The sequence below is a fragment of the Gopherus flavomarginatus genome, chromosome 6 (genome assembly GCF_025201925.1).
Source record: "Gopherus flavomarginatus isolate rGopFla2 chromosome 6, rGopFla2.mat.asm, whole genome shotgun sequence".
Lineage (NCBI taxonomy): Eukaryota > Metazoa > Chordata > Testudines > Testudinidae > Gopherus > Gopherus flavomarginatus.
The window spans coordinates 135,788,571-135,813,474 of record NC_066622.1 but is presented as its reverse complement, the minus strand read 5'-3'; the positions used below and the strand labels follow the sequence as shown (position 1 = coordinate 135,813,474).

Here is a 24,904-nt window from a genome sequence, read left to right as displayed (position 1 = left end):
AGATAAGTAACACTTTTGAAATTGTTTCCTCCTCAGATTCAGACATGTCACATACCTATTGATATTTCTACATCTACCACCCAGATATACATACATCTATCTGTTGTTGTTGCTACCTACTAAGTAACTACATATTATTTTAGCACTATATATAATGGAAGAAAGAATTCCTATATGGGAGATTCACCTGTCAGAACGCTTGTCTGCCACTCCCTCCTCAGTCAATCCTGTTTATTATAGAAAAATCCTTACAAGAATATTCTGTAGAAAACACAGATTTGCTCATTGGCATCAGCTACAGTTTTTACATTGAATGGACACTTTCCACCCTTTAACTCCTACAAGCAACATGGAGCCAAATTCATCACGGGTTTTAACTCCATTGACTTCCGTGGGGTGCTGCCAAGAATGAATTCAGCACAATATGTGTGTGCAACACTAAGCAACGATTCTGGAAAAATTCCAGCTGTTGATCAGCGTACATGGATGATGGCAAAGGTGATTTTTAACGTGCTTCTTTTATATGTGCTTATAACTTACTAATGCAGGAGTTACACAGTTAACAGAGTCCAGAGTCTGATCGAATCCAAACCAATTTAATCATCTAGTAGCTACTCACTTGTTCTATCTGCTCTATTAATGATGTATTCGCGCATCCACCTAACCTCCCCTTGTCCCCCAAACCCCGCATTTCCTACCCGTTGCTAAAGTTGATCAGGGCGTGTCTTTCGATTGCTTTTTTCCTCGGGTGATCTTGAAACCCTGCGTTAAAGTCGCACTGGGACAAGGGGAATGCAAAGCTGCGGGTGACCGCAGTAAACCAGCCCGGGTGGAGGTGCAGCCGAAGGGTGGAGGGAAGGGGTCACGGTTTCCCTGGGAATCCCCCGGGCGGTTTGTGCTTCACGGGGGTGGATCTGTCTGTCAGGCCGCCCGGCTCTCTTCCCCTGCGAGCGAAGCAGCTGGTGCCTCTCGCAGCCTGCCCCAGCTCGGGAGTCCGGGCGCGGGGCTGACATCAGCACTGCGGCAAAACGGACACCTCCCGCTCCGGGCCCCGCAGCGCCGCAGCCAGCCTCCGCCGCGCCCGGGGGACTGCAGCCGCCGCGCCCCGCCCCGTCCCGCTGTATAAGGCAGGGGCGCGCCCGGCCTCCCCCCAGCCTGCAGCATGAGCTCGGAGCCCCACTACCTGGCCTCCTCCTACCGCAAGATCTTCGGGGAGCCCCCTCGGCGGCCCGCCGCCGCCTCCCGCCCGGGCAGCGCCCGGGGCCCCTCGCTGCCCCGCAGCCATGGGCTCCCGCTGGGCGCCCCGCGCCGGGCCGAGGCGTGGCTGGACCTGGGCCAGGCGTCCGCGCTGGGCCGCGGCGGCGAGAAGCAGCAGCTGCAGGGGCTGAACGAGCGCTTCGCCGGCTACATCGAGCGGGTGCGGCAGCTGGAGCAGCAGAACCGGCTGCTGGAGGCCGAGCTGGGCGCCCTGCGGCAGCGCCAGGCCGAGCCCTCCCGCCTGGGCGAGCTCTTCCGGGGCGAGCTGCGGCAGCTGCGGGCCCAGCTGGAGGAGGCCGGGGCGGGGCAGGCGCAGGCGGCGCGGGAGCGGGAGCAGCTGGCCGGGGAGGTGCAGCGCCTGCGGGCGCGCTGCGAGGAGGAGGCGCGGGGCCGGGCCGAGGCGGAGCAGCGCGCCCGGGCGCAGCAGCAGGAGGCGGACGGCGCGGCGCGGGCCCGGCTGGGGCTGGAGAAGAAGGTGGCGGCGCTGCGGGAGGAGCTCGCCTTCCTGCGCCAGGTGCACGAGGAGGAGCTGGCCGAGCTGGCGGCCGCGCTCCAGGCTGCCCAGGTCTCGGTGGAGCCGGACCTGGCCAAGCCGGACCTGAGCTCGGCGCTGCGGGAGATCCGCGCCCAGTACGAGTCGCTGGCGGCCAAGAACCTGCAGGCGGCCGAGGAGTGGTACCGCTCCAAGTTCGCCAACCTCAACGAGCAGGCGGCGCGCAGCAGCCAGGCCATCCGGGCCAGCCGCGAGGAGATCCACGAGTACCGCCGCCAGCTGCAGGCCCGCACCGTGGAGGTGGAGAGCCTGCGGGGCGCCAACGAGTCCCTGGAGCGGCAGATCCAGGAGATGGAGGAGAGGCACGGCGCCGAGGTGGGCGGGTTGCAGGTGAGGCAGCCCCGTGCAGCGCCGGGCACCCCTGACTCGGGCAGCGCCGGGCACCGCAGTCCCGTGCAGCGCCGGGCACCTCCGCCCTGGGCAGCACCTCGCACCTCCACCCCGTGCAGGGCCCTTGGTCCCCATGTGGCATTGAGTGTCTCTCGCCCGCGCAGGGCTAGGGACCCTGGCCACCACTAGCCAGACCCAACTGGCCGTACCTCTCCCACGCACTCCGGGACATGTCTAGCCTGTGCGACATTGGACTGACTCCGCCACCCGAACTGGAATGGTCAGAGAGGTCCAGTTATGACGGATCAGCAGGGGCTGGGGGAAGTCTGGGGAGTTTTCTAGTTTGACTGAGAAGGCAGCGACAGCGGAGTTTTATGTCAAGTAAGCCCCGGCATGAGCCGCTGGAAATCAGGGAAGAACCCCGCACGTGGGAGAGCGGCGGTTAAAGGATTTCGTGGGGGAAGGGTCCCAGAAGATGAGCTACGTGGGGTTGTTTGGGAGTTTTACCGTTGGCTTTAGTGGAGCCAGGATGTCACACACGGCGCTGGGTTGAGATTGGGGAGCAGACGTGCAGTGGTGTAAATGCATAAAGGCGCACCCAGCCAGAGGCGTGATTTCCCTATAGCCCCAGGGATGTCTGTGCAAAGGGATCCGTCTTTAGGGCTTCTGCCGTTCCCACCCTCAGGGTGGTGTCTGCACTGCACGTACTGCAGGTTTCATGTGGGTGGGGGTTGGAGCAATAGGCAGACAGGGCTGGAAAAAGTGTCTCTAGCCAAGGTCCTGAATTTGCCATATACCTTCGGCAGACTTCAGCGGATCGCTGTAAAAAGTCTCTTAATTCACGTTTAATGAATGAAGAGAATTTCTGCCCAAACCAGCCTTTCAAGTCAGTTTTGTCACTTTGCAGCGGAGCTGAACTCCGGAGCTGCACCGCTTTTCTTCTTCTTGATGGGTAATTTCTAGAAACCATCCGAGCTGCCTCCTTGCCCTGTTTTCAAGGACATTTGTTACATGTACTATCAATTGCAGCGCTAGAACCCTTCGCAGCTGTATGAGGAGAACTATTCCTTAGAGCCTGTTCCAAAAGCCACTGAAGTCAATGGCAAGACTCCCTAATGCAGAGCCCATTGAAATCAGACCCTCAGTCTCTTTTGCATGGTTTGGGAAAGATGCTAATTTAAATTCCCCTGACTCTCAACAAAATATAGTTTGTTTTTCCAGTTTTTACTATGCGGAAGCCCTTGTGATGATAAAAAAAATAGTGAGGTTGCAACATCTTGTTAACGTAAATGATCAGCCATAACTAAATTGTACAGTTTCTTCCTGAATGAATCACTGCGCATGATATTTAGCTGATAGTGTTCAGTATTTATACTGCAGTGCTGCCCCCAAGCATTTTCAGGGCCATACTCTGCTAAGGCTTGTATAAACTCCTGATACCTGCTCTAAACTGCCTGCAATCTAAGTAAATCATTGGTGCTATTCTCCTTCACTTAATAATATGGAAATATTTTGATGTCCTGTGATAGTGCATGCAGGCGGACTCAAAAGGATTATGTATTAGTAACCCTCTTAAATATTGTAGCCTTGATGCCATGTGAACAGAGATTGCAAGAACAACCTATATGTAGGAAGAAATGCTACAACCAGATTAAACTCTGGGATAGTTGAAATTGATCTAATTATGGAATATCATCTTTTTAATGTATGATCCTTGGATTTTAGTTTAATGGGGGTGGTAATTAGTGGCATCTCTTGCATCTCTTATAGGAAATTATAGGATAGAAATAAAATCAGTAGTGTCCTACAGATTTATATATTTTAATAGAAAATGAGTTTCTTTCCATAGTTTGGGGTGTTTTTTAAACCATCCTGTAGATTTCTATAGCAGGGATACATTTTTCTCTCTGAAAATCTATAGGACTGTTTTCAAATATATTGAAAGAGTCCCACTTTCTAGTCAGTTCTCTAGTACTTTTCCATAAGGGAAAACATTGATAGATGCTCATAATGTTGTCAACCTCACAGGTTCTACAGCAATATTTCTTGTTGCAGCCTTCCATAGAAGTCTCCAGAGTTTACAGCTTTTTGCTCTGAAATAGCTTCTACTAGCAGGCATGGGTCTTGGGCCAAATGTAGCCCACAGTTCTACAATAAGGTCCACTGGTGCCCTCATATTCAACATATAGATGTGGTCCATGAAGCCTCCAAATCCCAGCATGCAGTGCTCTGCCTTCATCTGTTTGGGTGAAATTTAGTTTTTAAGCATTTCCTCTTCTTGCAGCCATGGGGGCTAAAATTCACTTAAGTGGAAGATATATTCATTAATTGTCGTTTGACCCCAAGATGTGCTGAGCACTCAGCACTCTCATTGATTTTCAGCGCGTATCACAGGTGTGCCCTGTGGCTCAGGCCCTTAGGTAATGCAACAAAACCTTTTTACATTGTCCGAGCAAGTGGTATGAAAAGCAGCCTCATCTCACCTGTGCAGCGCTGAATCCAAATCTGGGGCAAACAGGCCAGGAAATGCATTTCCTTGCAGCACCATCCAGGATTGCCACACGATTGATGCCCCCGTGCTAGTGTTTGAATGGTGACTGCCACAATCCATGCTTGACTCAAGCTGCTCCCTGCTGTATGTTCCAGTCTATGCATCTGAGGAAGTGGGCTGTAGCCCACAAAAGCTTATGCTCAAATAAATTTGTTAGTCTCTAAGGTGGCACAAGGACTTGTTCTTCTTCCCTGCTAACACAGGATCACAGAGAACAGAATGACGAAGAGGCTGGGATTTATATGTGTGTTCAGAAACAGTGCATGTTAGCAGGGAAACATGAGTGCTAAACAGGGGCGTGTAGGTAGGGCAGAGAGGCAGAGCTCTGTATCTGAAATACATGTCAGTCAATAGGCCTGATATGTATTATTCATCTTACCCAACCCTGTCCCAGAGCAATAGAGGGGAGGAATATAGCCAAGCTGTACATGGAACAGAAGTGGTTTTGTACCCTCAGGTGCTCAAATGAAGTGACAGAATTAGAGGAAAGGGACTGAGCAGTGTTTTATCTGAAACTGGAGTTGTTTTCCAACAAAACAACTTTAATGTAGTTGGTCAATAGCACAGCATTGCTGTACCAAGGAGGAGATTATTTATAATTACTTGTGTTGCGACTGCATCTGGGAGCCCCTCTCACAGACCAAGTCCCCGCTGTGGTAGGTGCTGTAGAAACACTGAACAAAAAGATGTTATACATCAGGGATAATATAATGGGAGTTTATATTACATAGCACACTCATTTTCTCCCAGAATACCTTCTGCATCTCAGTGTGTGCCCAGATAAGCTCCTCATTCCTTCTTCATTTGTAACTCCCATTCCGCATCCTTGAGGTTTCTGCCCTAGGGTCACTGTGCTTGTGACTTAATCAAAATCCATCAGCAATGGTTGTTAAGGGGTTAAAGGGGGTCACAGGAGCAAAGCAAGGCATTGCCTCCAAATTTGAGGCAGAGAAGGATGTATGACAGCTCAGGAACTAGATTGATGGAGGCAGTGTAAACAGACATGGCACCTCTAGAGTAACTCTACTGAAGTCCATGGATTTACCCGAGGTTGACATGGGTAGAGCCAAAACCAGGATTTGGCATGTCTGCTACTTGTTTAGCTCCGTACATTTTGCTGCTGGTGGCCATCTTTGCATTATATATTTAGTAGTTTATGCAAGACAAAAAATATGCCTGACACACCCAACCCTAGTGAAAAGGGAATTGATTGAATGTTGATAAATGCAAAGTAATGCACATTGGAAAGCATTATCCCAACTATACATATAAAATGATGGGGCCTAAATTAGCTGTTACCATTCAAGAAAGAGATCTTGGAGTCATTGTGGATAGTTCTCTGAAAACATCCACTCAACGTGCAGCGGCAATCAAAAAAGTGAACAGAATGCTGGGAATAATTAAGGAAGGGATAGATAATAGGACAGAAAATATCATGTTGCCTCTATATAAATCCATGATACACCCACATCTCGAATACTCTGTGCAGATGTGGTCACCCCATCTCAAAAAAGATATATTGGAATTGGAAAAGGTTCAGAAAAGGGCAACAGAAATGATTAGGGGTATGGAACGGCTTCCGTATGAGAAAAGATTAATAAGACTGGGACTTTTCAGCTTGCAAAAGAGATGGCTAAGGGGAGATACGATTGAGGTCTATAAAATCATGACTGGTGTAGAGGAAGTAGATAAGGAAGTGTTGTTTATGACTTATAACACAAGAACTAGGGGTCACCAAATGAAATTAATGGACAGCAGCTTTAAAACAAATAAAAGAAGTATTTCTTCACACAACGCGCAGTCAGCCTGTGGAACGCCTTGCCAGAGGATGTTGTGAAGGCCAGGACCATAACAGGGTTCAAAAAAGAACTAGCTAAATTCATGGAGGGCAGGTTCATCAATGGCTGTTAGCCAAGATGGGGAGGGTTGGTGTCCCTAGTCTCTGTTTGTTAGAAGCTGGGAATGAGCGACAGGAGATGGATCACTTGATGATTCCCTGTTCTGTTCATTCCCTCTGGGGCACCTGGCATTGGCCACTGTTGGAAGACAGGATACTGGGCTAGATGGTGTAGTAAGAGGAGGCCCTGAGATATAAACCCTTATCGGAGGCCCAGTATGAGGCCAAAGGCCTGAACTAAAGTAATGGTCAAGACTTTGCTAACACAAAGCAAAGTGAAGCTGTGAGCCAGAGGCAGGCCCTGATCACAGAAGCTGTCAAGGAAAGGGCTGATGCTGCAAAAAGAGACAGACCTAAAAGGTGCTGGACACCAGATATCAGAACATTCGCATACTGTACACTCCACACAGATAACAAGGAACAGGCTGACCCATCCCAATGACAGGGCCAAAAGAGGAGTATGATGGATAGAGTTGTTTTGTTCGAACCACCATGTACAAGGTGAGAGGTGGCACGTTACTGCGTAGAGGGGTTGTACCTTGCTACATAGAGGGGCTGGACCTCAATATGTCAGGAGTGATGTGTAACTTGTTTGTACCTCTGTATAAGTGATGTGTACCTTGTTTGCACCTCTGAGTGGATGTCTTTGTCCAGCCAAGGGGGCAGTGGAAAGTCCCGCCACTGACTGAGCTGAGTCCTCTGCCAGGGGGCACACATTCGTAGTATGTCCTGTAGAGTAAAGTCTAGAGCGAACTATTACTGTGCTTCATTTGACAATAAACCTGGCCCGGGTGCCTTCGTACCTTACTAGAGTCTGTGGTCACTGGGGGTTCTCTCGGGGACTGCTGGGTCAGCGATTTGCGCAGAGCTGGTGCAGCACACAGAGGGAACACACGCATGCAGCCAATTGATATCAACGTTGAACAGAGCAGAGCACCACTCCGGTAGCATCTGATGACACTGGTGACACCGCTCTACGTAGTAAGGTGCCGCCTCTCACCTTGTACACGTTGGTTCGAACAAAACAACTCTATCCATCATATTACCCTTTTGGCCCGGTCATTGGGAGTGTGTGGAGTGTACAAGGATGCAAATGTTCTGATATCTGGTGTCCAGCACCTTTTAGGTCTGTCTCTTTTTGCAGCATCAGCCCTTTCCTTGCCAGCTTCTGTGATCAGGACCTGCCTCTGGCTCACAGCTTCACTTGGCTTTGTGTTAGCAAAGTCTTGACCATTACTTTAGTTCAGGCCTTAGGCCTCATACTGGGCCTCCGATAAGGGTTTGCATCTCAGGGCCTCCTCTTACTATAGATGGACCCTTGGTCTGACCCAGTAGGGCCATTATTATGTTCTTAGAGCATGGAGTCAGGTCCTCGGCTGGGGTAAAGCAGCATAGCTCCATTGATGTAAATGAGATTACACTGACCTGCACTGTCTGAGGATCTGGCTTTGTGTGTGAGAATTACCCATTTTAGAGTGGGTAGGTTTAAATCGGAGATCGCGTGAGTCCAAGTCCAGCACGAGTCTTTTAGGGACTCAGTAAAGTGGCAGCAGCTTATATGAGGTCTGAATTTGGCCCTATGTCTTCAGTATAGCTGTGCATGCACCAGGTCTGTAGTATTTTGTTTTACTGTGAACTAGGATTGTTCAAGAAAGTCGGAAATTTGCAGCTTCTGGCACCATCCCTTTAAGTTACTTTAAAAATATTTACAATATTTTAAAAGACAAATACGCTTTGCGACTTGATGGCTTATTACCTAGCATGCACTTTCCATTTTATCTTTACACTTTCACCATCAATTTGTGAAGCAGGGAAAAAAATGAAGATGAGGTCACAGAAGGCATAGATGGTATTAAGGAGAGGTGGAGCATGTCTGTGTAAGAGCTGTCTCTTCCATTACCATCATCTTCTCTTCCCACTCCTTGGGGAACTGCTGTGACGTTGACTAAGCTCTGAGGAGCCTTTCTGTGCTTCTCATTGATGGCCTCACGTCCCAGACCCTGTTCTTCCAGAAGAGAGCTGGACTGAACTCCTTTGGAACCTGGAGATGCTGCTCATCAGCTAACCTCAGCTGGTGATAAATGTAGATCCCTCCCTCTCAAGACGTTGGGAGTCCTGCCTATGGAATGCTGCTAGCTAGTTTGGCGAATCTGCCATGCCACCATTTTACTGCTGCTGTAAGACACTTCAGTTCCTGCTACAGAGTGGAACAAATTTGTAGCTGTGCTTCAGTGGTTAACATTTCTCTGTGCAAAAAAAGTGGTGTCTCCTCATGGTCATGCGTAAAAGCTCAGATAAACCCTTAGCCACAAGAGAGGGAGGGCATCTCTAGCACAATCCTTAACTTTCCTTTAGGGCAGGGGTGGGCAAACTACGGCTTGTGGGCCGGATCCATCCTGTAAGCCATTTTATGCTGGTCCCTGAACTGCACCAAATGGCTTGGCCCCGCTCTGGCTGGGGTGCTAGGTTGGGGGCTGAGCTGCGTGGTGTGGCCCCACTCCAGCTGGGGTGCTGGGTTAGGGGCCACACCATGTGGCTCTGCCCTGCTCTGGAGGGCACTAGGTTGGGGGTCACACCCCAGGCCCCAACCCCTTGCCCCAGCCCTGGTCCCCCTCCCGCTCTCCAACCCCCTTGATCCGAGCACGGAGCATCCTCCTGCACCCCAGACCTCTCCGCCCCACCCCAGAGCCCAAACCCCTTCCTGCACCTGAACCCCTTGCCCCAGCCCTGATCCCCCTCCTGCCCTTGGTCCCCACCCAGAGCACCCTCCTACACCCCAAACTCCTCATCCCCAGCCCCATTCCAGAGCCCACACCCCGTCCCATACCCCTCCCTCAATTTTGTGAGCATTCATGGCCCTCCATACAATTTGTATTCCCCCATGTAGCCCTCAGGCCAAAAAGTTTGCCCACCCCTGCTTTAGGGGTTGGGCTCCCACTGTACCTAACCCTTCAATAAAGACCAACCCCATTCCACAGCCCCCTGCTTTGTTTAATCAGTCTCTAAGGGCCAAATCCTAGGAGGTGCTGAGCACCCATCTCCCACCACTGGCAGATGGTGCTCAGCAGCTTTCAGAATTGGGCCCTCAGTGAGTTATTTCTCTCAACTCTGGGCTCCTCTGATGTGGCTAATTGGACACATTTGTCTAATTGTCCCTATAACAACCGTCCAAGAAATTAAATAAAGCAGTTGGAAAAAATGAAAGCAGCAGCTCTAACAGCTGCCGTTGCTTTGTTTTCCTGCCAGAGGTATCTCAAGTGGAATTTCCCCATGCTGCGCTCTTGGCCAGGAATCTGCTGCGATGGATGAGTTTTCAATTGTATTTTCCCCTGTCTCTATAATGAAACGAACATAAAGCGTTCAGCTAAGGACTTTGCTTTTGAAACACGTCTCCTTATCTCTCTGGGCTTGCTTGATTGCAGGACAGCATCAGTCAGCTGGAGAATGACTTGAGGAACACCAAGAGCGAAATGGCTCATCATCTGAGGGAGTATCAAGACTTGCTCAATGTTAAAATGGCTCTGGATATAGAGATCGCTGCATACAGGTAACAACTACCGACATTTATTTGACCTGTCCTCGTCTGTGCCACCTTGCCTGGCACAAAACCATAATTCCAATAAAGCACTTGGTTTTGTTTTAATTGCTGAGGGTCAGTGGAGGGCACATGCAGTGAATCTGGGGGTACTCATCACACACCAGGTACAGCAAGTAGGTGCCAATGTACCTCAGTCCTGACCTGCATTACTACCCGATATGCCAGTCTGGGCTCTCTGCCATAGTCTGCCAATACCCCTCAATCCAGGGCCAAAGTCCCCTTCTGCTCTGCCAGTCCCCCACCCCCACATCCAGTGTTTTTCTTCACGTTAGAGCAACGCAAGCCTGTTTCACAGCTATGTTATTTTGACTGAAAAAGTTTCCAGATCTGAACAGCAGTAACACCAGAGCCTGCTGTTCCCAGCAGCTCGCTCTGTGTCCCTGCAGTCGGGGGTCCCACCTTCTGATATGGAGGGTGACCCCATCTGACCTCTGTGACCTCCACCCAATATCCTTTCCAAACACCAGTTACTCCATGCATATGCCCCCCATAGCTCTGCCAATGCCCTTAGCCCCTCAAACTAGTCTCTTGTCTGCGTTGTTTAGTCTTGTCCCATACTTGGAGATGAGCTCAGAGATCAATTTACTGAACTCCTGCATGTGACATAGGAATAGCCCCCCCATACAGACAACTTTTAACCTCTCCTGGGAGGCTGAGTCCCCATTTCTCTCCCCTTGGGATGATCTTTCTCATCTCAATGATCTTCAGTCTGTCAGGAGGGCTCCCCGTCCCCCAGAATCTCTCCACTCTTCCCCTGCTGTGATATCTAGAGAGTCTTTGAAGACAAGGATTGAGCCCCTTGGATTAGCCTTCTAGCCCTGGAGTAGTATTGATCATTCGCCTACTGACAAAGGGATTGTTCAAGTCCCACCCCTGGGTCCCAGTCTCAGCCCCGCTCTGCTGGTGCTGTATCCTTTGCATATTCCACCCCTATCCGCTATGGGGGTTTGCTTCCCTGGACAAGCGAGGTCATTTTTTGGGCTCTTGTCCCTCGACAAATGGTATTTCCAAGTTCTTTTGAAACTGCAGCTACATCCTGCCTTCGCGTCCAGCCCAGCTCAGGAGTGACTGAAAGCCATGCCTGGTTGACAACCATTTGGTAGCCTACTTGAAAAGGTGTTCAGCTGCCATGGTGATGGGCCTGGTATAAGAACCTACATTTAATAGACTACACCACACACCACTGCTGATGCTGGTCCATTACTGCGTGTATAGCTTTGCTCACTGTCACAGCACTCCAATCCAGACCTGCAGAAACCTTTATCATCTTCACTTGGCCTCGCGATTCAGCCATGTTAGTGCTTCTCAGGTCCAGTACTGGTACCAAATACAGCTCTCTTGCCATACCTCGGTCCTGACCTGGCCTAGCCCCTCACCCTCCACAACTGTGCCAATGCCTATTAATCTTGGCCTTCCAACACTCCTTGCTGTCCCAGATCCTGGGCCTTTCTTGAGTAGAGTGTGGCCTTTGTACCAGATTGTGATGTACATGTCTGGCGCCATGGCCAGATTCACGCTCCTGTGTGAACTAGGGCAGTGCCTGCATTCAAGTGCTGCAACTCCATACCAGCCATCCACACTAAGCACGACCAATATTGAAATTCTAATTCTTTCCTCCTCCACAAAGTTCTCCCTATTCCCCTGTAAATGGGCAGGGGGAGAGGAGAAGCAGCCTCAACTGCCCCTATGCAGTTGGCTGTAGCCTGCCACACTGCTGGAATAATTGCCCTCTTGATCATACAGCTGGGCCTGAAAGAAGTTCTGTTGGGTCTGATTTAAAACTGGGCGAAGCTGAGAAGGTTCGGGAGGTTTGGAAGATGTTTTGGAAATGTGTCTGTTTTTCCAATGGCCATCAGAATGAAACCCCTTGAGGCAGCGAAACTGGGTGGGATTCAAGGTGTTGCTTCTAATGGCTAAAGTGGTGGGCAAATTTCATTTGTGGACTAAGGTTTTCATTTGACTTTTTTTTTATTTTTAATATACATTATATTTAACATAGCAGAACTGTGCCCAGAAATCACCAATGGAGGCATATTTTATATTGGTCACATGCGAACTTGCTTTCTCCTCTTTCCTGCCTTGTTCTGGTCCAAGTTAGAGCCCACAAAAACACAGAAAAAAATAATAAAAGCGGGGTGGGGGGAGGGAATTAACTGAGCTGTTTTAAACCTTAAAAAGGTTTGGGTTGAGTTTTCAGGTGTAGATGTGGAGGGCTTTTTATTTTCATCCAGATATTGCCTGAATCAGAATTCTGGGTCAGACACTCTCAGACTTTGCAGGTGTTTAAAATCTGAACCTGGCTCCTAGATCACATTTTGCAAATATCCGTGCCACTCCCCCCCCACATCTTTATAACGAACCCATAAAAAAATAAAACCAAGCCAAGCATATCCAAATGTATGGAATGTTTCAAAACTGAGTCCAAGCTTTGCAGCTGGAGCCCATCTCAGTTTATATTCAACTGGCTTGTTCGTGTTTAACCTGAGCCACAGAGGTGGTAACCTTCTCCAACTAACCTCTTCTTCTGTGATGTGTTTTCAGGAAGCTGCTGGAAGGTGAAGAGACACATTTTACCACTGGAAGCATCAGCATTTCGGCTCGGAATCCACATTCTAACCCCAGTTATTCTTTCCAGCCCAGAGTCTTCAGTTTACCTGTGGCCACTGCCTCAAAAATATCTCCTACTTTGTCTTTTAAGAAAGGAGAGAAAGAGGAGGCTTCTAAAGTGTCCTCTAAAGTATCATCTAGTCAGATGAGGGAGAGCTTTGCTGAAATGATTGAGGAGACCGTAATGTCTACTGAGAAAACCGAGCAATCAAACCTAGAGGAAGGAAACATTACAAACCAAAAAATGTAACCTTTGAAATTAATAGAATTAGCATTTAAGGGGGAACAATATAAATTAGACCTTTCAATTGTCTACACCTGAATTAATGCGCTTGTCACCCAATAGAAATGTCCCAGCGCTTCAGCATCATTAGAAATAGTACATTCCGCACTCTAGCTGGGAGCAATTAAATGACAGAGGGATCTCAAAGCTTAGGCTGAAATTGGAGAGGATGGCAAACTGGGTAACTACATCTTCTGGGGTCATCACGATTAGTTAAACCAAATCACATAGTAAGGAACTCCTCACTCCAAAGCCAACACAATTTACCCGCATTCATGGCTGCTCCTGATGTACGTCTTACACATGTTAAGGCTATTTCCAGTTAGAAACTATACTAGGAGAAGGCTGAATTTGGTTTATTCTTCGCCTTCAAAGCAATTCCAGGTTTGGATAGACGGTCTTTGTAACACCCTGCTCTGCAGTTAGCTAGATGCATGTTGATCATTTCTGCGATTGCATAGTGACTCGTGTCCATATCACCTCATTCCATCTGGTAGCCAACGGGTTAAAACAAAAGATATTGATTAGAATTGACAGTACCAACTAGTCATATGGTTTTTTTTAAAAAAAAATTTTTTGGCTATAATTAGTTTTTTGATTATGGGCCTTGATCTATTCTAAAAATCAGCAGAATACAAAAACAAACAAAAACCAAACCCTCAACAACCCCAAATTCTTGAGCTGTAGCCTATCACTTTAAGTCGAGAAGCACAGAACATTCTGAGGTATGTCCAGCCTGACTTTTGCACTAGCATTAAGCTATAAGGTGCATACATTTCTGCCAACTGACTGTTTCTATAGCTTGGTGGCATTAGTCTGTCCACACTCTCATGAGAAGAGGTTTATCAATAGCACATAAGTTAGGAGAGTTTCCTTCATGTATTTAAAATGTGTACACACTCCTACACTATAAAAATCACAGGTGGATCTCACTGGCTCTTCCAGTGCATTTCTGGTGACATGTAGGAAGATGCATATTTTTTGTTCTCGGTATTCAGACTCAGAAGCAACACAGCTGCACAAAAACTCCACTTCTGCTTGATAAATAGACACCAACTGGTGCTGTGAGGTAATAGGATTAAAATAATTCCAACTTCCACCATACCTTTACACATGAACAGTCATGGACTCAAAGGTGACCATAGCAGAGATCCTAGTCACTGGAAGGATGGATTCACACCCACTATTTTTCCAAAGGAAGGGATTCTGGTAGGGTAGTATTTCACCTTCCATTCCAATCTGCCAAACTTTGTTACTGTATGTGTCTCAGTCTACCTGTTCCAATGTGTGCCAAGTTCAATATAGGATTTACTTCTGTAGGTTTTTCCAATGCCTTAAATCGCCAGCAATCGCTTTTGCAAGAGCTGAAGACTGTGTTTGTTGTGTGTTTGCCAAAGCACTGTGCCATTCTGAGGTTATGATCTCACAAAACCTTGGTGTCAGTGTTGCCAGGATAAACTCCTGGAAATAGAACATTTGTTTGCTCACACTTTTCCTCTTCTACTGTAAGGCACAAGTTAATAAAAAAAATTGTGACATGAATCCCACCGCTCTCTTGTGTCCTCTTTCAGGCTGTCTCAATTTGAGAACTCACCATGTTCTCTGTTCCTGGGTCAGTTTCTTCTGTCACACCAGTGCAGCCCTGTCTTCAAAGTCTAGGAGAGCATGATTTGGTATAATGCATAAATCTGTTCTTAGGGATGCACTAGAATGGAAACAAGAGAGCCAGGGTCCTCAGCTGTCATGAGCTGTCCTAGCTCAGTAGATGTCCATGGAGCTGTAACAATTTGCACAAGCTAAGGTTCTGGCACATTATCTAATAATTTGGCTATTGCTATTTTTATAGTTAGTTTAGCCCTGGTGAAAAGTGCCAATGATAGCGTGGAACACTGAAGCCTGGTGCTTTTATCCACCCAGCCGCTTTAGTATAAGCAAACAAACATGCCTTACCCTGTTTCCCATCCAGCGTACCTCCTCCCTGGATTAAAGGGGCCACCTATAGAGCAAGAGAAGAGCTCAGTGTACATGGACCATTCAAGACTTGGCCTTTGTTCGAGACTGTCCATTGTGATGGTGATTTTTACGGTACAGACACGTGCTAGAAACTGGACCAAGACCAGTAATTTATGTCATACAGGCCACTCAACAGTTAGCAGATGGTAATGACTTTTTGGTCATTAACAACCTAGACCACATTCATTGTTCATTTAAAAGCAGCAAAGAATCCTGTGGCACCTTATAGACTAACAGACGTTTTGGAGCATGAGCTTTTGTGGGTGAATACCCACTTCCTCAGATGCATGTAGTGGAAATTTCCAGGGGCAGGTATATATATGCTAGCAAGCAAGCTAGAGATAATGAGGTCAGTTCAATCAGGGAGGATGAGGCCCTGTTCTAGCAGTTGAGGTGTGAAAACCAAGAGAGGAGAAACTGGTTCTGTAATTGGCAAGCCATTCACAGTCTTTGTTCAATCCTGAGCTGATGGTGTCACATTTTCAGATGAACTGAAGCTCAGCAGTTTCTCTTTGAAGTCTGGTCCTGAAGTTTTTTTGCTGCAGGATGGCCACCTTAAGGTCTGCTATAGTGTGGCCAGGGAGGTTGAAGTGTTCTCCTACAGGTTTTTGTATATTGCCATTCCTAATGTCTGATTTGTGTCCATTTATCCTTTTCCGTAGAGACTGTCCAGTTTGGCTGATGTACATAGCAGAGGGGCATTGCTGGCATATGATGGCGTATATTACATTGGTGGACGTGCAGGTGAATGAACCAGTGATGGTGTGGCTGATCTGGTTAGGTCCTGTGATGGTGTCGCTGGTGTAGATATGTGGGCAGAGTTGGCTTCGAGGTTTGTTGTATGGATTGGTTCCTGAGCTAGAGTTACTATGGTGCGGTGTGCAGTTACTGGTGAGAATATGTTTCAGGTTGGCAGGTTGTCTGTGGGCAAGGACTGGCCTGCCACCCAAGGCCTTGTTCATTTAAATACCACTGACCCAATTCTGCTGTCCGTCCCAACAGAGCAATTCCAGGGATTCCACTGAAGTTAACGGAGTTAATCTGGGTTTTACTCTGATGTAACAGAAAGGAGAATGTGAGTATACTGTTGCCAGTTTCAGTTTATGGATTATTATGGGATGCAGTGTTTCAGTCTTAAGGAGCAAGGATGTTCAATGAGTTGCGTTTTCCCTTGCTGACATAAGGTGATACATTCATCCCTGCTGTAATTCCAGGGACACATTTCACCCAGCTGGAATTAGCAAAACCAGGCCGATCAGTTTCACTATCGAGTTGTCCTGCACTACCCCATAGCTTTTGGGTCTGAGTTGATGACGCTGGATGGAAAAGTATAAATTTCAACAAGTCTGAACATAAGAATGGCTATACTGGGTCAGACGAAAGGTCCATCTAGCCCAGTGTCCTGGCTTCCAACAGCGGCCAACGCCAGGTGTCCCAGAAGGAATGAACAGAACAGGCAATCACCAATGATCCATCCATGGCCATCCACTTCCAGCCTCTGGCAAACAGAGGCTAGAGATGCCATCCCTGCCCATCTTGGCTAACAGCCATTGATGGACCTGTCCTCCGTGAATTTATCTAGTTCTTTTTTTGAACCCTGTTATAGTCTTGGCCTTCACAACATCTGGTTTCATTTAGCCTTAAAAATTGCACAAACATGTCCCTATCTGGTTTTGTAAAACCCTTTCCCTTCTAATGAAACCAAAAGGGTTTGACCAGTAGACACTGCTTACATTGCAATCCCTCCTTTTGATTTAAGTTATAAAGAGGTCATTCCTAGCAACTTAGGCCTGATGAGGGACTGGCCCAAGCTGCAAAGTCCAGATATGAATTTCCAACACCACAAAGCTCAAGAGTCTCTGGCCATGGGGTCTTACTTATGCCCACTTACAAAAAAAAAGGCATCATTTGCAAACAAAAAAATTAGCTCTGGTTCTGATTTCAAACCACATGCCAAAATCCTGGACAACGGGGCTGTAACTAGGGTTTTCATTCAGGATCATATCTAAACTTAGCCTCCGTTTAAAGAGAGCATGATACTCTGGCTAGGATGCTCTCCAGATTCTATGTAATGAAAATAATTCAAGCTCTCCACTGATTTTTTTTTTTTTTTAAAAAAGCCCAGAGAGCTGGACATGAAAATGAGGTCAGATTTCCCCTGTTGACTGTACAGTAGAAATTCAGTGACCAATCACAGCTGGCCAATGCCACAGACAGTGCTGGTAAAACAAACTGACCACAACTATCTTAAGGAGCTGTAGACCCAGATTTTTTAAAGGTATTTAGGTGATGCTGCACCTAATTGATTTAGGAGCCTAAATCTCATTTCCAAAAGTGATTTTGACACTTTGGAGCAAAATCCCATGGATGGTTAATGAGAGTTAGGCTCCTAAGTGCCTAAATCACTTTTGAAAATGAGATTTGGGCTCCTAGAGCAGATGCTGCAACACCTAAATACCTTTTAAAAATCTTGGCCTACAGCCCCATGATGAAGATTATGGTCAGCAGCTCTGCTCCTCTGGGAAAGCGGAACTCTCTACAATAAGGATAAAGCTCATCTGTGCAGGAGAAAGAACTTTCTCAAGGACCAGTCCCAGACTGTGGCATGAACTTCCCCAGAAACTAGGGACCTGTGAAAATCTCACCATCTTCTGCTCCAAGTGCAAGGCACATTTCTTCAGCCAGCCTCCTCTAGCATAAAACAGCAGCTTTGAGGGTACGTCTACCCTGCAATAAAACACCCGTGGCCGGCCTGTGTCATTTGACTTGGGCTTGGGGCTGAGGGACTATAAAGTTGCAGTGTAGACCTGCCCCCTTTGCAGAACTCCAGAATCTGGGTTCCAACCCAGGCCCAAATGTCTACACACACTTTTAGCCCTGTAGCTCGACCCCATGAGCCTGAGTCGGCAGGCACAGGCCAGCCCAGGGTGTTTTACTGCAATGTAGACATACCCTGATTCACCAGATCTCCATTTCCCTCCCCCTCTAGCCGCAGGTGTCTCTTTTAAACCTAAAAGGCATCAGCTGGGAAGTCACAGATGCCCTGGCCCTGCTCCTTCTTAAAGGGACCAGTCACCCTGTGACAGTCTGATTCATATACAGCCTTATCAAAGAATAACCCCCGATTTTCTCTACATTATATCTATGCAATTCCAGTGCTGTAACTGGTGCCTTTTGCCAACACCATGAAGTCAGACTGTGTATTGTAAATGAAGGCAAATTTCAGAAGCAAGTTATAGAACAAACCGTAGCAAACTGGAGAGAAGAAAATCAGAGCAGATCCATAGAACATCCCTAACAAGCAAACTCAAAACAAAACAAAAAGACACCTTCAAATCACAGTAAATGCATTAAATAAACTGCAAGGATCTTAACAAATCAGTGGAGCTCCCCAACAAAGGAATGGGATAGTCTTTGCAAATAAACTGAGTTAGTAGGACCTATTCTTGTAAATTAACAAAATGCTAGCAAATCTTTAAAAAAATCATATATTTGTTTGCACATGCATTACCTGTATGGAGCTCATGCATGCCCCGTGAGATCAAGGTGATACAGCAAACTGGAAACCTTATTGTAAATCTAGGGGAAATGACCTCTCCAAGGACACAGGTTAGGAGATCCCCTAGCGTAGGATATCCTCCTATGACACACATGACATTATCTGGGAGGAGGCCACATCCTCCTGTTTGCACATTCAGAATGACTGCTCACAGATCAGTGTGATCTAAGGGGAAAACAGAGGGATTTCTCTCTCCCTCCCATTTCTAACACAGTGTTCCTTTATCTTCCTCCCTTTCTTCCCTTGTTATGTCATGTCAGCATTTTCTGCTTCACCACCCAAGCAACTCCTAGTCCCGGAGACAGGCTGTGACAATGCCACTGCAGGCTTCTCTGCAGTGAATCGGTGCCAGCAACAACCTGGCTGACTGTCTCGGCCTTGCTGTTTCAGCAGAGTGCTTTGGCTCGGCTGAATTGCATGGGCCATTTGGCCAGCCTGCTGGTGGTGCTCCTGAAGCAGCTCCCCTGAGGAGTCCATTAGCTACCGCAAGACACAGCCACAGATCACTGTGAGGGGTCAGGCAGAGCAGCCATGCTTGTCTAATACTGGGTGTGGATTTTATAATTGTGGTTGAGGGAGTTTAGCTAGGGAGTGGGACCAGACAGATATACTGAGGGGTCCGCTCTGGTTGTGAGGTAGAAGAGCCTAGGAGACGGCTGAGGCTGTAAGCCCAGGGAAAGCCAGAGAACAGAACATGCAAGTGGTGAGCATTTCCGAAACAATGGGTAGACAAACCTTCAGCAAACTGGAGACCAGCCTGTTGCAGCAGCTGCCCTGTGCTTTGAGTATAGGCTACTTGGCTGGCGATTCCCCGTCAGCTGAGCAGAGGTTGATGCCTGACACAGTCCCGCTGGCAGCATGACAAGCAGAATGAGACACCCTGCCCAAAGGAATAACTATCACAGAGCCTCATGCAAGCACTTGCCCTATCAATGACTTTGTTGTATTCTTAACTCACATTTACTAGACCTTGCTTCCAGCTCCTGCCTTTATTCCCTCCCTCCCTGGATCCCCCTTTCTCCAATCCCACCCCCTCCAAATTCCCCCTGCCTGCCTTTGTTTTCCTGATCCTGCTGCTTCTCCACTTTTTCTTTCAGATTATCCCTCCCCTCATCTCTCTCTCTTTTCACTGCCTTCCATTCTTCCTTTCTCTGTCTCCCTTTTCCTTTTCTCTATGTACAGGCAGTCCCCGACTTGACGATGTTCAAGTTACAACAAACGGCACTTACAATTCTTCTACATTGACACCCTGATTCGACTTACAACTATAGGTTTCGAGTTTATGACGCTTGGTCCCACAATGGAGTAGATTGCGGTTCTGAGTTCCAACGTTCTGACGCAATTGTAAGGAACCAAATGTGTCGTAAATCCAAGGACTGCCTGAACTTTTATTCTCCCCTTTTATAGCAAGTGTATAGAACGATCAGGGTAACAGATCATCAGGCTCAGACATTTCAAAGTTGTCCCCATTTATGAAACAATAATAAAATACAATTACTCAAAGCCAGACACAAAGGGAGCAAAAGGAAAACATTGCAGAGCTAATCTGAGATATTTTGAACTGTAAAATCTCTCCAGTCGCGGCTTTTCATTCATCCCTTGAATTTAAATTGCCTGATCCTGTACTTGCATCCCAAACAGAAACCTCGATCAGGTTTTGAGCTTAGTTGGCTCTTTGAATTCTAGTCAATGAAGCCTGGATTTTTACCTAAAGGATAAAAATCTAGAGGAATTACCTCCATTTTCATAGAATAAAGGAGACAGGAGGGAGAAGGGGAGTGTTTTGTTTGGGAAACCAGATTTAATTTAGAATTGGTTCTTAGCACAAGCTTCTCTAGAGATTTCTAACATTTCCTGATTTCTGCTTGGACTGGCACTATTGCAGTATTTTGGCTCTATCCCTTACTACTCTGCTCCAGAGCACAGACTGGGGGCAGCAATCAGGAAAAACAATGGAAGGGAATCAAGCATTTTATAAATATATATGAAAAAGGTTCTGTTTTATTTCTACAGCCTCATAGGTGTGCACAGTGCTATGTGGTCATGAAATAAACCATGATTCCAGCCCCAAGATCTCTCTAAGGATTTGATCGTGCCAAACCTGACTCACTCGAGTAGCCCCTGACTCATGAAAGTAACCCTAATGAAGTCCAATGAGGATTACTTTTATAAGGGCTTGCAGGATGGGCTACAAGTTACGATACTAGGTAAAGAGACACAGATAAAGAGCCCAACCCTGGGAAATGATAGAAGCCTTCAGTTCTCATTCAACCAGTGGAAACTGAGGGGACTCAGCATCCAATCAAATCCAGTGGATGTTGACAAATGTGGGGTAATTTCAGCCCCTAGCCTGCACTCACTCACATTGACTCCAATGAGATATCGCACCTGATCCGGGATCACTCACATGGGTAAGAGGTTAAGGGATGGATCCTTCCACTGACAGCCTCACCTTCTGCTTTGCCTAATAACACACTGACTCCACGGAATAGCCATGCAACAGGTCTTGGCTATTAGAGCAGTTTGTATATGTCTGAGCAAGTGGCTAGCAGGGGAAGGCGAGTTGACAGGAGCGAGTTTTGAAGAGGGGATGCATCTGAGATGGAGGGAGCTACTCCTGGCACTGGGGTAGGTGGAGAGGTGCAAGCAGGAGGAGCAGCAAAGGGTTCTTGGAGGATTCCTCCAGTTCTGGGAGGACCTGGCAACATGCACAGCCTGAGCCCAGGTAGACCAGGGGGAAGAGCTGTAGCCAGAAGCAGAGGTTCAACGTGAGACGCCATCTGTGTCTGTTATTTTGCCAGGCCAATTCATTCCTCCTGAACAAGATGCACACGAGGGTGGCTCCTTTCCAATGCACACACGTTAAATGGGACAGTTTGTTCCATCAGTTTCTGGAGCCTGGCCCTTCACAAACACTTCAGTGACACAGGAAGGACAGCCTGGTGGTTAATACACAGGACTGGGGTACTAATCCCAGCCCTGCCGCGGATGCCCTGCAGCAGGACTGTGGCCACATCATGTCTCCCAGCTGTAAAGAGAGGACAGTACTGACTTGGTCAGGAGATGGTGAACCTTGGTTTCCTGATATCTGTACAAAGGCACTGGCTTTAAGAGCCTCAGGGGGAGGATGTAGAGAATGGCAAAGCATTTTTACAGTGACAGAGAAAACACTTTCACCACACTAGCCAAGGCTAGTAATATACTTACCAGTCCCTTCCCCCCACCCACCCGTTAGGAGCCTTTTCTTCTGGATTTGACAACAATTATTTCTAGGAACTGAGCTAAAGGTTAAATGTGTGAACAGCCCTGACCCTGATTTGTGTTCTTAGCTGGTGTTACATGTGGGCTCTTACAAAACTGGGTCACCGTACATCTCTCTGGTGTAGGCCCTTGGTTCTGACACCGCAATACATGCTACCGGAAGGATGTCAGATCATGCAGACTGGCCTAGTAGACACCACACACAGCTGACAATAGCCTAAGAGCCAAATTCCAACCTCAGTTATGCTAGTGTAAACCCAGAGGGACCTCAATGGTGACACTCTGGATTTCCACCCAGAAGCTGGATTTCATTCTTCCAAGTGGCTGCTGCATCTCTTCAGGAAAGGAAGGGCTGGTGTGTGCTGCTGGCTCCTTTGTTGTGTAATAATGGCTCAGCATGAACTGCACCAGTGAGCAGGGCCAGCTCCAGGTACCAGCGCAGGAAGCAGGTGCTTGGGATGGCCAATGGAAAGGGGCGGCATGTTTGGGTTTTTGGCGGCGGGTCCCTCAGTCCCTCTTGGAGGGAAGGATCAGCCGCCGAATTGCCGCCAAAGAATGAAGTGGCGTAGTAGAGCTGTCGCCGATCATGGCTTTTTTTTTTTTCTTTGCCACTTGGGGCGGCAAAAAAGTTGGAGCCGACCCTGCCAGTGAGAGATCAGCCCAGTGCAGTTGGTGGGTATGTTCACAGCACTGCCAGTTTCTCTGCAGCTGCTGTGTCTGCCCTGATGGCTGCATCCCTCCATGGCCTCTCCAGCAGGGGAGAGGTGACTGGAAGCCCCAGGGCTGGACAGAGGCAGCCGCTGGAAGACACCTGGCCTTCAAGCTGAATTGGGGCCATGCCTATGTTTTGTAAACAAATTTCCTGTAGGGCGGCAGATATTTACCAGTGGAGACAGTCCTAAAGTCAGTGGGCGCTTTTACAGCCTAACTGCTTAGGCATGAGTCACCGTACTTGGATTTTAGTGAGGCTGCAATAGTTCAAACATTAAGGGTCACTTTTAGTCCTCCTGGCCCATGTTAATTGCCCCTGCAGAACCCATTGCACAGATGACTCTATGTAGCTTCCACCTGCCCTTTTGATCTGGTTGGATACAATCAGAGTGAATAGCCTAGAAAACCCCAAGGTGTGTAAAGAAGCCACGGTGAGACATCTCACCCCCAGGAAATCTGGCTGATGCGTCACAGGCTGTCACCAGCACTGTCTGGCTTCACGTTCCTTAGATTTAGAACTGATCTGAAACAGCGCTGGATGTTCTTCACCTACCACCACCAAGCAAGTGTTCATTGCTTTACACTCCCCGTTTGGAAATGTCAGCAGTCGAAGCTATCGGTTACAGAGCAACAGACCGACTCATCATTCAATTTGCATCACATTCGTGGTGGAGCCGGCTGCCCCAGCCTCTCTTTGCACACTCATCTTCTGCAGCCTGGCTGCTTTTGTTTACCAGCCACTCAACTTCAGAAGGCTACTTGGCCAGGGGTGCAGGCTGGAGCTGGGGAATAAATCCTCCTTTGTGATCCCATGTTTTGATTAGGTTCATGGCCAAGACTGCAGTAGGGAACGAGTGAGTCACGCTGCAGATATTTAAAGATTTATACCTCTGCAGCAACTTGCCCCTCTGGAAGAAAAGGCAGTTGCAGCACATAGGCTGCACGGTTAGAAAGAGAAGCAGCAAAAATCTGCCCATTTCCTGAGAGGCCTCTGCGTGTTTGTCACCATGGTTAGCCTCACCCCGAGACCACCAGCTTGCACTGCATGGCTGGGTGGTTATTTCTTTGCAAGTCGCTTTCTCTTTGGAAGGTGATACTGGCCGGAGCATAGCACACATCTGGGCTTTCATGGCAGTGTGACTCGACTTGCTTCATTTACACACTGATCAGCTGGGGTGACCAAAGTTAGTGGTGGCAGAGTTCCGTTGATGTCCCAGCACCCAGGGAAGAGGCTCATTTTTGGTTCATCGATTCCTAGATTCCAAGGCCAGAAGGGACCACTGTGATCACCTAGTCTGAGCTCCTGTACAGGATTCTGGGTAGTGTAGTCCAGAGGCATTTCCTGTACCGAGAAATAATATAACTAAACAAATCTTTCCATCTTAGGTACTCATATGGCCTCCCATTATCGTAGTATCTGATTGCATCAAAATCACTAAAGTCTTCATCCTCCCCACCCCTGTAAGACAGGGCAGTGCTATGATCCTCCCTGTGCACAGCTTATGTCGACCTAACTCTGCAAGTGTCTACACTAAAATGTCACTCCACCAATGTAACTCGCCCACTACACTGACTTAATAACTCCACCTTCGCAAGAGGCATAGCACTTCGGTGGCTGGAGTTAGGTCCTTGCAGAGTCAGTGTAGACACCACATTGCGTACATTGACTGGTGCTGCCTTTCAGAAGCCGTCCCACAATGCCCCACACTGACAGTCAAATCAGTGCAAGCGCTCTGGCCGAAGATGCGCATCACCGGCACAAGAAGTGCAGCGTGGACATGCAAAAGCCATTGCATTACCGAGGTGGCTGTAGGTCGACATAAGTTAAATTCACCCAAGTGCAGAGGGCCTGCATGACACTCTATGGACCAATTAAGCCTCACTTAAAATCTTGAAGTGGGGACTAGGTGGTAGATGGAGCCTTGTGAAGGCTCTCAGTAATGGGTGGTTTCAAGCCATGAGCACTCTGCACAGATAAATTCACATTTTTAAATAGTGCTACATACTGCGTAAAACATGACTGTTCTGAGAAACGTACACACAACGCGGAGGAGACACACACTCAGAGGCCGAGGAAAGGGAGCAGGGGGTTTTGTAAAAGGATCTCTCGGTGCAACAAAACGAAGCCTCCTTACAGGACTGCAGACTGGGAACTTGCTGCTTTATTCAACTGCATCACAGGAGTTAGGTGGGAGACGGGGAACGTCCACTGACTGAACTGGAAGTAAGCAAAGTCTAGCTCCATCCCACAATACTCAGGATAACCCAGTTAACCCTACCATTT

At 47.9% G+C, this 24,904-nt stretch overlaps 1 protein-coding gene across 1 annotated transcript; it reads left to right on the top strand.

The window, feature by feature from the left end:
* The first annotated feature begins 1,162 nt into the window (after positions 1-1,162).
* INA (internexin neuronal intermediate filament protein alpha) lies at positions 1,163-14,442 on the top strand. The gene is made up of 3 exons (XM_050958158.1): positions 1,163-2,140; positions 10,011-10,135; positions 12,728-14,442. The coding sequence occupies exons 1-3, from the start codon at positions 1,163-1,165 to the stop codon at positions 13,041-13,043; spliced, it is 1,419 nt and encodes a 472-aa protein (XP_050814115.1). The 3' UTR covers positions 13,044-14,442.
* Positions 14,443-24,904: the final 10,462 nt, after the last annotated feature.

Excerpts from the sequence above, each read along its gene's own strand:
- INA (XM_050958158.1), top strand. The coding sequence starts at position 1,163 with ATGAGCTCGGAGCCCCACTACCTGGCCTCCTCCTACCGCAAGATCTTC. Across the intron at positions 2,141-10,010 it reads CCGAGGTGGGCGGGTTGCAG|GACAGCATCAGTCAGCTGGA; the intron begins GTGAGGCAGCCC and ends GCTTGATTGCAG. Across the intron at positions 10,136-12,727 it reads ATAGAGATCGCTGCATACAG|GAAGCTGCTGGAAGGTGAAG; the intron begins GTAACAACTACC and ends ATGTGTTTTCAG.